The sequence below is a fragment of the Mandrillus leucophaeus genome, unplaced genomic scaffold, assembly GCF_000951045.1.
Source record: "Mandrillus leucophaeus isolate KB7577 unplaced genomic scaffold, Mleu.le_1.0 Scaffold684, whole genome shotgun sequence".
Lineage (NCBI taxonomy): Eukaryota > Metazoa > Chordata > Mammalia > Primates > Cercopithecidae > Mandrillus > Mandrillus leucophaeus.
This window is the reverse complement of record NW_012107408.1, coordinates 1,620,816-1,636,496: the sequence shown is the minus strand read 5'-3', so window position 1 is coordinate 1,636,496 and position 15,681 is coordinate 1,620,816. Positions and strand designations below refer to the sequence as shown.

Genomic DNA, 15,681 nt, shown 5'->3' with positions numbered 1-15,681 from the left:
TCATAACATTTACCAAATTTGACAACTTATATTCTGAGTAAGCGTGCTTTGTCAGATAATGGGTATGAAAAGAATACTGATGAAAGAAAAGCAAGAACATAGGGATATGCTTATTTCTATATGACATAGCATAATTATAGAAATATTGTCAAAAGTGGCCTAAACAAACTTTTCTTACTTCAAGTTATTTAAATAAATAACTCCACTTGTAGACTTAATCTGTTACTGAGGGCCACTTTGTCATATTAATTAAGAGTTAAGGATTAAAAATGTAATACGGGCATTTATTTATAAGCCAGAAATGTGACTTGCTCATTACTTAATGATAGTGTAGTAATATGTATAAACCATACATCATCTATTTGACTAATATGAAAAAAAGTCATTCAAATTAATGGTCAAATTTGGCCCATCATTTTTAAACTAGAGCTTTTCAGAGAGGTCCCCTCCAGAAAATGATTAGGAAACTTGAGCTAAATCACACACAAGACAAAGACACATACCTTCCTCAAAAAAAAAAAAAAAAAACTGACTTAAGGCAATCCAGACTAGCAGAAGTTGGCTGGTGTTTTTAAAGAAAAATAATGAAATATAACATATCCTGTCTTTTGTTTTGGTTCCCTCTTTGGATTTCACAAGCACCTATGTTGATGAGGCAGCTCCTTTATCTCCCCAAAGGGACATTGCTTATGTTTCTCTATCCCAGATCTTTGGACTGAAAAGACTTACATTAAGATGATTAAGGGCAGTGATACAATAGAAGTGCTAATAGAACTGATCATCTGAGATACAATTTTGAGGAGACTTACATGATTAAAAAAATACTAATATATCTTGGAATTTCTAATTTTCAATATTGCACTATGATTTGACATCTCTGCACTGCTGAAACAATATATGGGGTTTTTTGAAGTTTGAATAGTTTAATAAATAGGTTATAAGTACTAATTCCAAATAATTTTAAAATATAAATTACATGTATTTCTATTCTCTCTTTGATAGAGTGCAAATGGAATAATATCTAGATAATGAAATTATCACATATCATGTTATTAAATATATTTTATGTGCACTGAAGATAATTTTTAAGGATCCTCAAGTGACTACAGAAAAATACCATTTTACCTATATGTATATGTAAATAAAAAATCTTAATTCTTCTCTGACTTGTATGTCTTCATTATTTTTATTGTTATGACAGAACTATTGCAGCAATTTTTGATACTTTTGAAAATGCGATAAATCAATATACTAATTTACCCTCTTAACAGTGGTGAATGAGAAGTATGACTCAATCTTTTGGTTTTAGGCAAAATATGATACATAATAGCTTTATCTGGATATCTTTTATTACTATGAATTTGAAGATTTCTTTATAAACTCATTGGCCATTTTGTTCTACTGTCAAAATTGCCCATTTATATCCTTTCCACCATTTTTCTTTTATTTTTCTTTTTCTGAATATCTACTTTATGTACTAAAATTCTTAACCTATTGTCAAATATATATGAATATACACATACATATATTGCAGATATTTTGCTTTTGTTTGTTGTTTTTGAAGTGTGTGAGTTATGTGTGTGTGTGTGTGCCTGAGAATGTGCAGAAGATTTTGTTTTTGTAGAGTGTGATCAAACTACCAACTTTTTCCTTTGTGATTTTCAGCTTTGGTGTTGTGCTTGGAGAAACAATCGTGGAGCATATCAGTGTTCGCCCAAATTTTCATGCTGTTAGAGTTCTTGTTTACGTCGTTCATTCTTCTGGTGTCAATTTATTTTTATGAAAGTATAAGGATATCTAACATTATTTTTTCCAAATATATAAATAGTTATTCAAATACCAGTTGTAAAATAATCTTTCTCTGCTAATGTGAAGTATAAACCTTATTACATACTAAACTTTTACATATAATTAGATCTGTTTCTGGAATCTATATTTTTGTACACTGAATATTCTGTCCCTGTAACTCATTCTTTTCATTACCATATTTTTTAAAAGCACTTTCATAACTTATAAGGCAACACTACCATTACTTTCCTTTTTAAGTATTTTTAATGGATTGTTTTTTTGCCCATTATATATCTTCTTGCACTTTAACTTTTGTTTTGAGATGGAGTCTAGCTCTATCGCCCAGGCTGGAGTGCAGTGGCGCAAATTTTTGTATTTTTAGTAGAGACGGGGTTTCACCATGTTGTTCAGGCTGGTTTCAAACTCGTGACCTCGTGATCTGCCCACCTCAGCCTCCCAAAATGCTGGGATTACAGGCGTAAGCCACTGCACCTGGCCCACTTTAACTTTCAAATCATTTGTCATATCAACCTTTGAGCGATGACTAGGGGGAAATGACACTAGCACTTTTGTTGTCATTAAACATTAAATTAGATTAATTTGGGGGAGAATTAAATGGTTTATAATTTTGAACCTTTTTATCTCACCCTCTGTTCAAGTCATTTTTCTTAATAGTCAAATTTTGAAGCTTTCTATATATAGACTCTATAAATTTTTTGTTAATTCCATTGATTTTGTCAGCTTTTGCAAGCAAAAAAAAAATTGCAAGCAAAAAAATTTTGCAAGCAAAATATTTGCAGGCAAAAACAAAAGGATCCTTGTTGAATAAGCAAGAAAAGAAAATTCTCAAAATATGGTGGGTGGCTCAAAGAATCTGTAGGTGGGCTCAAAAGTAGACTCAAGGTTAAACTTCCAAAGAAAATCACTGGAACCATCATAGCAAAGTCTGACAAGAAAACTGTCACTGCCACAACCACCCCAGAGCACTAGCAGCAGTTCAGGTTATAGCTGCCACCTCTGCACAAGGAACTCTGCTCTTCAGCAGCCACCATTACTCCTAGAGACAGTGCTGCTTCTTTCTTTTTCTTATTTTGTTGCACTAGCTAGAACTTCCCAAATAATGTGACTAATAGTACTCATGATGAGCAACTTTTTCTTGTTCTTGCCTTTAATGGAAAAATGTGTAGTTTATTTTGGTTTACCATTGGTCTAGAGAGTGTTAGGAAAGGTATCTTCAATTCATAACGTACTAAGATATGGTTTTATTTTGTTTGTTTTTCTTGTATTTTTAAAATCAGAAATGAATTTTGAGTTGTATCAGTTGTTTCTTTGTCAGAATGATCTTATGCTTTTATTTTTTTATTTTAACCTATTAATGAATATAGTACATAGGCTTTCTAGTATTTAAGCTTCCTTGGATTCATGAAATAATTCTTATTCAGTCATGGTGGGATAAAGTCAACATCATATACTGGATATGAGTACATGTTCTGGGATCTGACTGCCTGGGTTCCAATCTAGGTTTTGCCCTTACTCTTTATTGTGACCATGGAAAAATAACTTAGTCTTTGCAATACTCAGATTTTTCTTCCATAAATCGGGAAGATAATAATAATACTATGTGTGTAAGAGTTGTGTGAGAATCGTTTGACATAATGCATGAAAACAATAGTATATGCTACGTAGTATGGAGTTAATGTCAATTAGTATCTTTATTGTCTGTTAATATTACGTTGACTTTAATGTTGATGCATGATTTGTGCCAAATATTTCCAAGGGAGATTGGCTTGTAGTTTTCTTTTGGGATGTTGTTTTTGTCAATTATCTTTGATACATTTTCTGTATAAGGGTTATATTAGTCTTGCCAAATAAACAGGAAAGCTTTCTATCTTCTTCTATACTCCAGAAGACTTTTAAACATTTAAATTTCTGTTCAGTTAAGGAAACAAAATTTTTCTGTAAACCATTAGTGTCTTCAATTTTCATAAGTATAGTTCTATGACATCTTTTTCATTTATTTCATGGCTTTTATTTTTTCAAAGATTTTACTTAATTTTAATCATTTGCACTTTCTTAGAATATCATTTATTACCATGCAGTTATAAATCCAAATTTACTATAGTATAGTTGTACCTAATGTCTTCTTTTTCTTCCCGCTTCCTACTTTTATTAAAATTATACCATGCAAAATACTTCTGTAACATTTGTTACAGATTGTTACAGAAGTATATTGCATGATGCTAGGTTTGGGGTGTGACTGAACCTGTCACCCAGCTAATGAGCATAGTTCCCAAGAGGTAGTTTTTTAGCCCTTGCCACTCTCTGCATCTCCTCCCTCTAGTAGTCCCCAGTGTTCACTGTTCTCATCGTTATGTCCGTGTGTACCCAGTGTTTAGCTCCCACTTATAAGTGAGAACATGCAGTATTGATTTTCTGCTTCTGCATTAGTTTGCTTAAGATAATGGCCTCCAGCTGCACCCATATTGCTGCAAAGGACACAACATCATTCTTTTTTATGACTGTGTGCTATTCCATGGTGTACATATACCACATTTTCTTTATCCATTCCACTCTTCATGGGTACTTCGGTTGATTCAATGTTTTTGCTATTGTGAATAGTGCTATGATGAACAGAGAGTACATGTGTCTGCTGTTACCTTTTTTCCTATTATGTTCCAACGTTGATACTTGCTATTCTTCACTTTTGTGTCAAAGTAGTAGAAATTTCATTATCATTATTAATAAGGATAAGTTTTAGAATTTTATCAATAAAGTGTATCTGGATAGTTTTCCTCTGTAATTTATTAATTTCCATTTTTATTTTTACAAGTTTCTTCTTCCAAGTTTGATTATTTTAAAATTACTTTTATTCCCGATTTTAATGTCTACTTTGTTTATTTTCCTTCTTTTTAATTTTTTTATTGATACATAATAAACACATGTATTGATGCATTTATAAAATATGTAATAATCAAATCAGGGTAATTGGGGTATCTGTCATATTAAACATTTATCTTTTCTTTATGCTAGGAACATTTGAATGGTTCTCTACTGGCTATTTTGAAATATTCAATAGAATATTATTTACTCTAGTCACTCTACTGATTTACTGAATGCCGCACCTCGATCAAGGCATTTTAGGCTAAGGGGTATTTTCCCATATGTACAGTTTGATCCCACCCCATATTTTTAATAAATCTGTTGTTTTAATGTTCCTTTTAGACTTTATAGTCTCAATTTCCTCTTTCATACAAGAATCATTTTTAAAGAATGCTTTTCATTTTAAATACTTATTTTTTTCTATGTTTCTGAAATCAACTTCTAGTTATATTACATGCAAGTCAGAGAATGTGATCTGTACTGTGTTTTTTCTCTCCATCTAATCATTTGATCATTTCATCAAGAAACCTGAATGAAGTGGGAGTTAAACACGCTAGACTTAGAGATATTGAACATGAAAATTCTCTTTTATCTTTATTACTTTAAAATATTATAAAATAAAGTTAATACTTGCATAAGATAGCAGAGAAATGATTACTGTCTTTTATCTGCTTACTGGTGATAACATCAATTTAAATGTCTTAATATTCAACCTAGATTACAAAATGTCTCAATTTATATGCTCACTTTCATAAGCTAAGATTTTTTATTTTTTATTTTTATTTTTTGCTTTTATGTAAGAAGCATTTTTCTGCCCTCTACTATGAAACTATTATTAATGTTATTACTCATTTTTATAATATAATTAAAGTATTGATTGGCTTTTGTTGGCTATGATTTGGATTTACTTTTGACTTTTAAATATTTCATATACCTAAATTCCACTTTTCAGAATATTTCTGTTTATTTGATTGTTATTTTTACAGAACATGGTTGGAGAGTGGGCCTTACCAGAAGAAATGGTTGACAATTTACCACCCTCCAACAATTGCATACTGGGCCATATTCTTCACAGGCTAGTTGAAAAATCTCTTCCTCCTCGAGCAGAATCAACAACACCTGAATTACCTTCATTTGCTGTTAAAGGATGCTTACTGGGGAAAACATTAAGTGGAAAAACTACCATTTTAAGGTCTCTACAAAAAGGTAGAATTTTTTCTCCTGCTCTGCCTGCCATTAGGTCCTATTTACACTGACTGTAGCTGCAAATGTCTATGTCTATAAAAAGAAAAACCATACAACAAGCATTGCTGATATGTTGGGAAATCTCTATCATCAAAAATTTTATAATTTTCCAGGCTATGATTATTCAGCCATAAAAATGAGTGAAATGTTGATACATGCTACAACATGGATGATCCTTGACCACGTTATGCTAAGTGAAAAAAGCCAGACACAAAAGGTCACATAATGTATGAGCCCACTTGTATGAAATATCCAAAATAGGCAAATCCATAGAGAAAGAAGCGAATTATTGGACGTGAGAGGCAGGGGTAGGGGAATGAGAGTGACAGCTCAATTGATTTGGGATTTCCTTTCAGGGTGATTAAAAATTTCAGGAACAAAATAATAGTGATGATTGCACACATTGTGAATATCTAAGTGCTACTGAAATGTATCCTTTAAATGGTGGAAGTGCTTAACTTTATGTTATTTGAATTTTATCACAATTTTTATCTATTTTATATTTATTTATTTATTTATTTATTTATTTATTTATTTTGAGACGGATTTATTTTTTCGTGCCACCACACCCGGCTAATTTTTGTATTTTTAGTAGAGACAGGGTTTCACCATGTTGGCCAGGATGGTCTCAATCTCCTCATCTCATGATCCACCCACCTCGGCCCCCTAAAATGCTGGGATTACAAGCATGAGCCACCGCGCCAGGCCTTATCACATTTTTTAAAAAGAAGCTTGATCCACCTGGGTGTGGTGGCCCATGCTTGTAATCCCTGCACTTTGGGAGGCCGAGATGAGCGGATCATCTGAGGTCAATAGTTTGAGACCAACCTGTCCAACATGGTGAAACCCCATCTCTACTAAAAATACAAAATTTAGCTGGGTGTGGTGGCATGCACCTGTAATCCCAGCTACTCAGGAGGCTGAGGCAGTAGAATTACTTGAACCTGGGAGACGGAGATTGCAGTGAGCCGAGATAACGCCACTGCACTCCAGCCTGGGCCACAGAGTGAGACTCTGTCTCAAACAAAACAAAACAAAACAAACAAAAAATAAGCTTGATCCAAAAGACAGTTCTAGTGGGCCTGAAAGACTGTTATAGGGCAAAACCAGCACATAAAGACAATTTCCAGTTCCCAAATGAAAAGCTATTTTATAAGATTATATTTTGTACTTTAGACTTTCCTATGCGGATACTTTCTATTGACACTCTTGTCCAAGAAGCTATCCAAGCATTTCATGACAATGAAAAAGTCAGTGAGGTTCTGCCAATTCAGAAAAAAGATGAAGAAAATGCTCTACCAGTTCTGCAGGAGGAGATTAAAGAAAGCCAGGCAAGTGTGATTCTAGTTTTCTCTTCTGCGCCTAGCACATTAGAGATTTGGAGCTAGATGGAATTTAAAAAGTCTTCTAGACCAGAAGTTTCTTCGGTACAAACCCAGAGAGTAAAATTTTAGGTTCTGCAAAAGTCTAGAGAATAAATATTTAAGTTAAATATTTAGGATAAATTTGAGGCCAAGAGGTAAAATCAAGGATATTATGTGGGTACTTGTATAACAAGAGAGAAAACTCCTGCTTCCCACCAGTTTGTCTGGGTAGACCGTCTTGTGTGATGGGCCCCCTCTGGGTCTAGTAGCCGTCAGCTGGAGCCATTCTCCCAATGAAAGAGCCACTAGCTGGTGAGTGGGGGTGGGTGAAGTGATTGAATTGTGGAGGTTGGGAGGGTGGTATATAATTCTTTTGCGGGAACTCAAGAAGTCACCAACTCCTGCACAGAGATCCTCCCACCCAGCTTCTGGCAGTTGCCAACATCAAAGTCCCCAGTGTATAGTCAGAGACCAATGCTGGCCCTGGGCAGTGGTTGAGGCAGATGTAGAATCCCAGCAGGTACAGAGGTAGAGGAGGACTCCAGTCTCTGTCTCCAGTCTCACAGTGGTCAGCTGCTGAAGTGGTGTTCAGAAACTGTATGAAAACTGTCGGTAGGCCTTTGTGGTCTATGAGCTGTAGTATGCTGACACCTGATCTACATTAGTAGATGTCAATTGGGGGATGGCTCTCTGAAAGGTTTACCTGTATCATATTCCCATCAATATTGCATCTCATTTCATTATTGCATAATGATTCCTGGGGTGGAGGGGTGAATAGGAAAATGTAGCCCCACCTTCAGAATCCTTGATGTAGTCCAGCTCCCTCATTCTACAGAGCATGTAGTAAAGACCCTAAGCATGAATTGGTTTGCTTGGAGTCAGAAGGCTTGTCAATGGCTTCTCTATGATTAAGGTTCCAGATTGTAAGTCCACTACTCTTTCCTCTCTCTACCTTATGCTGCCTCTGCAACTGAATGAATTAGCTGATAATCTGATCCAGATCATTTGCATAGCCTGCAAAAATAAATGTCATTTAACAATTAATTTTGAAAATAACTGGGAGAAGTTTTCTTCATGGTGGGCTCTCTCTTCTTCCATGTTGTAATATCTTTATATTTTAATCAATAAAGTAATAGACAATGTACATTTTTTAAAAATTACCCTATGGCTATGACTGACATCTCTAGGATTGTTCAAGATGGTTTTCTGTAAACTCTACCCTTTCCTTAGGTTCCATTATCTTTTCAAAATAGTAATGGGCATATTTTACATAGTAATTGAAGATCATTCAAAAGACAGATTACATCACAGGTTACTGTGTATTTCTATAAGTGCAATTATCCAATCTTGTTTGTTTCTGGAAATAAGAATTTAGGACTGAAACTTTAATCTCCTTTAAAATCATTAATGTTATAGATAAAAAGTATTTGTTCTCAAACCTTTACTTATAGATATAAAATTAGGAGAATTATTAAAATATAGCAATGGTAAAATCCCTCCCTGTGTTTGTTTTCTCTCCAAAGGATCCACAAAATGTATTTTCAGCTGGTCCAGTTTCAAATGAAGTATTACCAGAAACAGAAGGTGAAACGATACTTAGTAAGATCTCAAAACAAATCATCTATTATTTACATTAGAGAGAGAAACAATGAGAACACATATGTGAGCACGAACATGCTTTCAGGGAAATAAACAAGAAGCAAAGGGAGTTTTATATAGTTGTCTACATACGGCCATTTGACAGAGGGAGCAAGATCACTCTTTCCTACAACTGGGGATGAGATGAAAATTACAAGAAAATCTTTTGAGTCTCCTTCAAATGGTTAATTAGTTTTGCTGCTACTATGAAAGAAGCCAGAATAAATCATCCTCATTCTTCCTGTCTGTGCAAGGGGACAGACAGTCTTTTCTTGTTCTCACCTGTGTGTAAGACTGTGTGTATGAGTACAATTGGGGCTTTCTACAAACGTACTCCTGCTTTGTTTATTGTATTGCAGAAGACTGTAGGGGCTGGTCTTTTTAACCTATATGCACAGTGGTTCCTAAGTTTATTCTCAGCCTTGGGCACTGCCAATACAATTAAGTTTCCCAAACATAACAAAAAGTTATCTCCCTTGGGATCTGGGCTGCAGTCCTTCAACTCCTTTGTAGAACCATTGAAGGAAAACAATTTTAAGTATTAAATATTTTTTCCTGTATGTGCTAGTGAAGGCTTTGCCATATTAAATAGCTTCCTCATATTCTAGCATGAAGCGAGCTCCTCCTGTGCTATCATTATTATTGCCATTACCATTGAGCAATGTCCAGGTTTACTATGAGCATACAACACTCCAGAGAGGTTGGACTTTCCTTTCTTAAGAGGACGCTATCTGTCCCTTATTCCTGTTATCTGTTTCTTAAGAGATAATTTTAGTTGATTTTTTAAAACTATTATAAGTATTTTATTACATATTTTATTATACATTAGTCTAAGTAATTATAAACACAGTGTTAAAACTTCTCTTTTTTTCATAGAATTTAAGTTAAAACACCTCTGACTTCTAGAGTCATCTGCTTTTAAGACATTTATCTATAACTTGGTAATCCAGGAAAATAAAAGTGTAAAAAAATAACATTTTAACATTTTTTTGAAAAGCTTGACTGTCTTCTGAAAAGCGACCCCCGACTGTGTTAAAGTATTCCTAACGATATTTTTATGAGCTCAGATCATGCAGGAAGGCAGGGAGGAAGGGAGGGAGATAGGGAGGGATGGAAACCACCAAGACACATAGTGGCCAGGATCTTAATGGTGTGAGTGAAGGTAAAAGCTATGCTGTGGTGATTCTATTACTTCCTTCCTCTGAGTATCTCAGGCATAGCTGGATCTGATAACCCTTATGTCCAAAACCATAGATGGTCAAATACTACTGTGGTTGTTAGGTGTAAATACCAGAAATTTGTTTTACCGCTTTTCCTATTGCTAGGTGCTAATGCTGATAAAACACCAAAAGCTGAAGAAATCAAATCCAGTGATAGTTTCTTAAAAGTAAGTATTATGATCTAATTTTAGCTACTAGCATAATAAAACATGTCATGATTAATGGCGTTTTGGAGTGTCTTCAAATGCAATGAAATGGCAATGTGTTCTTCTTTGATTTCAAAGTAAATTTGATGGTATAATATTAGGTCATCTGACTTTACTTAGCATTCTTTGTATTCTCAATATTCATATTGAAAGCAGTGGAAATTACTCTTCAATTTTGCCAGGGTAATAAATATGTGCTTTTAAAAATTTTAGACTGAGGCCAAATTCATTTAATCTTTACCATTTAATTTATGACTTTTATTTCACTCATACCCTCTTTACCTTTAAATATTTTTTCCAGAATTTATCTTTACTCTTGTTAGTGACTCTACAGAATTTTTTTTATTAATGCCTGAAAAAATGTTTACAAAGTTCACTCACTATTTCTGCTAATGGAAACTAATCGGTCATCAAATAAAATGACCAGATTAAATCAAGTGAAATTTTATTGTTTGTGTTACATTTGATTTTTTTATTATGCATCTTATCATGAAAAACAGTTTTATAATATTTTAGGTTTCAAAAGTGCTTAAAGATAGAAAAAGTTTTGGAAGGATATACACCAAACTGAAAACAAGATGAGCAATGGGAGAGAAATGGGTTCAGAAAAAGCAGGAAAAGGAGACTTATTTACTCTGTGAATTTGAAATATGAATTAGCAGAAAGGATAAGTATGTTTTATATTTACCTTTATTGACTTTAAAATCTCACAAATTCCATATTCAATTCAATTCAAAGAGCATATGTTGTTTTGTACAGTGTTTTAATACCTTGGATATATCAGTGAATACAAACGACAGGATTCCCTGCCCTTGTGGTGTTTATGTCTCTCTAATGGAGAGAGACATAATAAACTATGAACATAGAGATAAGTATGAAATTGAAGATGATGATGAGTGTCATAAGAAAAGGAAACATAGAGCGGAGCAAGGGGAGCAGGAGCACAGGCCAAGGGCAGTGAAAGAGGCACAGCTGGTCACCTTATGACATTGGGCAGGCCTCCTTGGGAAAGGGAGACTTAAGCAGATTGAAAGAGGTGACAGAACCAGCCCACTGGATCGGGGAAAGTGTTCCAGGCTGTGAGGATAGTGAGGCAGGAAAGTGCCTGGCCAGCTGGGCCAGAGAGTATTTAGTAAGGGATGAGGTTAGAGACATGGGTGAGAAAGGAAAAGAATCAGGTCAGTCAGGCCCTCAGGCAATTATTAGGACATTTGGAGTAAAAGGGAGAATTTTAACAGGGCTTGGAATAGAGCCATACCATTTGACATAACATTCTCACTCTGGCAGCTGAGCTAAGAATAGACTCTAAGTAAGTTCCTGTTTCAGTGATATTGAGTAGCTTATATTGGACTAACCTACAAATAACAAGTATAAACACTAGGCAAAATAGAAAAGATAATTATTTGAGGGCTAAAAGAAGACAGCAAACAAGCAAGCAGCAAACAACAGGCAGAAAATCTGTGGAATTTGACCATGGAAAGATGAGAACTTCACTGGGCAAGGGCCATGTTTATATGAGTTTTCCCCAGAGGGCATGCCCCTGTCTGCATGGCATGAGTGGCTACAGCCCAAGCAGAGAGCTCAATCTTTCTGATTTAAGGTATTAGAGAATTAAGTCTGGGGATGCAAGAGCAGCTGCAATTGAAGAGTACAATCTTGGAAGGGAGGGAGCCTCGAAGGAAGAGCCTCGCATTCTGTGCACACATTTTCCTGAAATGCTTCCCTGACTCCCCAACTGTGCCACATGATCAGTGTCATCATCAGAGAGCATGGTCATTTAATTGACTTTTCCTCCAAACATTTGGAATTTGACTTTTAAATTAGCCATCTTCTGTCATTTCTTGTTTATTTTCCCAGCTCACTACGCGTGCTCAACTTGGTGCAAAATCAGAACAGTTGCTGAAGAAAGGAAAGAGCATTCCTGATGTGCTGCTTGTTGACATCATGGTAAATGCTATTAAGTATGTACTGCATTTTTCTTCTTCTTATCTACTTAATATATTCTTTATCACACAAAGATGTATCCAGAATAATATGGAAATTTTTTTGTTTTAATATCTCATAAGTTTCACTCATCTGTATAAGAAAATATATAGCAATGAAAAGATAGATATATTTTGTGATTTACATGCCTATATTCCACTTCTTCTCCCATACCAAGCTTGACTTCTTTTACCCAGATATGAATAAAGTCAGGTTCTATTACCTGGGGGGAATTCAAGGAGAAATTGAGTAATCGGAAAAGCCAAGGGAAACACTCAATTGTGTGATCACAGACCATGGGGAAAAAAGAAGCCATAGAGACTTGGCTGATGAATGTAATAGAGAAGGCCAAGTAGGCTGGATAAAACTGTCAAAAAGCCCCCTGAGAAAGAGCTGCAGACAACTTGAAGTAGGTAAGGAAGCAGAACTGAGTAGTGAGATGTGGAATGTGGAACCAGTGAGACCAAGAGAGATGAGGAAGGAGGACTGAGAGTTCTACTCTGCAACTGGAATGGACTTCCCTTAGTGTTTTCTTAAAAGATGACATTAAAGATTTAAGTTGCTTCTCAATGATGATGTGTCTAGAAATCAGATCACAGGTCCGCCCAGAGCTAGGAGGGACCTCACTCTAACAGTTGTAACATTTCTCAGAAGTGATGTAAAGCATGTTTCAGCCATGGGATTCTTTGCTCCTGCTCCAAAGAATAATGTATATGAAAAGTATCAGATATAAAGCAGTTCTTCCCTTTAGTTTCAGTGGAACTGAAACCTCCACACCCCATCGTCAGAACTCCATTACCCTCCTTCCACTATCACTATCCTCATTGCCCCTAAGGCTCCTCCAGATGACAGTCATCAGTGTGAAATCTTTGATCCAGTCTAAATCCGTCATTTTTTCTATAAGGAAAGGGAGGCACATGACAGTTCAGTGAGGTACTCCAGTTATATGTCTGGCTAGTGGTGTAGCCCCAGCCAAAGTCCAGGTCTCCTGACTCCCCATCATCTCATGTCCTCACATTACGGCTGAACAAGGGTGACCCTCACCTCCCACTTCCTCTGAAGTGGCTCCTGTGACTGTGGGTGGAGGAAGGAACTTAAGGAAATTCTCTTTCCCATCTTAGGCCAATGAATCAACAAATTTGTTCTATGCAGAATGCTTCACCAAGCTCTAGACAAGTTATAAAACCAAATTGAAGTCTTTTCCTGCTCTTAATAACTTAATGAGATAAATAGACAGTGACATGAAGATAGCTTGATACTATGGAAAGATCATTGGATTTGGGTGATTTTTAGTTTCATGACTTTGCACAAGTAATGAAATTTCCTTTAACTTCTGTTTTCCCCCTCCTTCCCTGCTACATTATTGGTAAGATCATATGCAGGCCCCAAAGTAGACTCAGAAACCTCTGGAAAGGGGATTCCATCGTTTAATATGAGTTTCGACAGAAATAAATGAAATTATATGTTTGAATCCAAAGGCCAAAAACACAATTTCACATAATTTAAGGGCTTAGAAGAACAGAGTCTAAGTTTATGCCTTTCTCACCTTGTTTTCCAGCTGCAAATTAAAACAATAATTATTCGACACCCATTCTCTAAAGAGGACACTGTGCTGAGTGCAAAACCCCAATTGCACTTCAGCATCCTATAATCTAACTGAGATTTTAAAAGACTCACTTGAATTTGTGTTAAGCAGAGAAATATAACCATTTGCATGGCAAAGTGAAAGTCAGAGAAACTGAGATCAGGATCCTATGACTCTACACAGGCTTGGGTGGGATAGGAAGAGCTCTCCAGGTTGGCAGTACAAGTATCCAGTATGTGCTAAGCTCTGTGCCGAGTTTTTAAAATGCATCATTTCAGTTCATCCTCACAACTGCCTTATGAAGTATGTTATGTTACCCCATTGTATAAATTAGGAAACTGAGGTGCAAAGGAGGAACAGTCTATGAACAATATAGAAAATGCAATTCATACTCACATAACATTGAGGAGATGAGTTTGTTTGAAGTAAATGGTGCAAAATTGTAAGAGACAACAAGTTATAGAGAAATAAGGTGTTGATATGGTTTGACTATATCCCCATCCAAATCTCATCTTGAATTGTAGCTCCCGTAATTCCCACGTGTTGTGGGAGGGACCTGGTGGGAGATGACTGAATCGTGGGGGCGGGTCTTTCCCATGCTGTTCTCGTGATAGTGAATGGGTCTCACAAGATCTGATGGTTTTAAAAACGGGAGTTTCTCGGCACAAGCTCTCGATTTGCCTGCTGCCATCCATGTGACTTGCTCCTCTTTGCCTCCTGCCATGATTGTGAGGCCTTCCCAGCCTTGTGGAACTGTGAGTCCAATTAAACCTCTTTCTTTGTAAATTGCCCAGTCTTGGGTACGTCTTTATCAGCAGCATGAAAAGGGACTAATACAGGTGTGGCCAGTTAATTTTAATGTGTTAAAGCTTCTGGAATAGATTTGGAGGGCAGCAAGTATTCACAAAAGTATTTTAAGCAAAGGAGTGATTGTGGCACATTAGTAAGCCTAATCTTTTAGCTATAAAGTAATGAAATTCATGCAGTAGGAAGTTATTGTGGAACTGAAAGAAAACGGAAAGATTTATCATATAATTTCCAAAGTATTTGTGTCTAACAAAATATTCATGAGTTGTCCTGTTTCAATTTAGCGAGATACCTGTGAATCAGCACTGGATCCTAGATGGTTTTCCAATGACTTTAAACCAAGCACAGCTTCTGGAAGAAGCTCTTACAGGCTACAATAGAAACCTCACAGAACTGGAGAGAAAAAAAGCACAAAAATCCACATTGGCTATTGATCCTGGGACTTCCAAAGAAGTACCTCTTCCCTCTCCTGCATTTGATTTTGTCATATTATTAGACGTTTCAGATACTTCCTCAATGAGTCGCATGAAGGATATAATAGGTAAGCTGGACACCTTTTTTGATGCTCTTTTTACAATGAAAACTTTATTTGTTCTTTGAATCAGTGAGTACTCCCATTTACAATTATAAGTGAGTACAAAATAATCTACTTCAGCCTATCAAAGAATTATCTAGCTGAGCACAGTTGCCTCTTGCTCTGACTGTTTGTTAGCATTCAGCACTGTGGACAAAGCCTGGAACTAGTGAATTGCAGTCCAACTGTAGCATCTCACTGAACCTTCCCATCAACTTGGGAGTTCCCCTGTCATAGGGGTGTTTTTTTGAGACGTGCGCATATGGAGGAGTGCTTTGTGGCTGTCTAGCTTGTTTTGGTGGGTCACCCTCTTGAGGGTCATAAACCACATCTGTGCTGTAAGAAAGGATCTGATAACATCTTTTTCTTGGACTGAGTATTAACTCTGAAG

The 15,681-nt window shown here is 35.8% G+C and overlaps 1 protein-coding gene across 1 annotated transcript in view; it reads left to right on the top strand.

Annotated features, from left to right (window-relative positions):
- The window catches only part of SPEF2 (sperm flagellar 2), a 190,167-nt gene that overhangs the window by 70,626 nt on the left and 103,860 nt on the right, over nt 1–15,681 (top strand). Inside the window, exons 11-16 of the mRNA XM_012002382.1 lie at nt 5,655–5,874; nt 7,090–7,244; nt 8,801–8,876; nt 10,241–10,302; nt 12,199–12,302; nt 15,001–15,257. Coding sequence (XP_011857772.1) covers nt 5,655–5,874; nt 7,090–7,244; nt 8,801–8,876; nt 10,241–10,302; nt 12,199–12,302; nt 15,001–15,257 — 874 coding nt within the window. The remainder of the gene's footprint in view (nt 1–5,654; nt 5,875–7,089; nt 7,245–8,800; nt 8,877–10,240; nt 10,303–12,198; nt 12,303–15,000; nt 15,258–15,681) is intronic.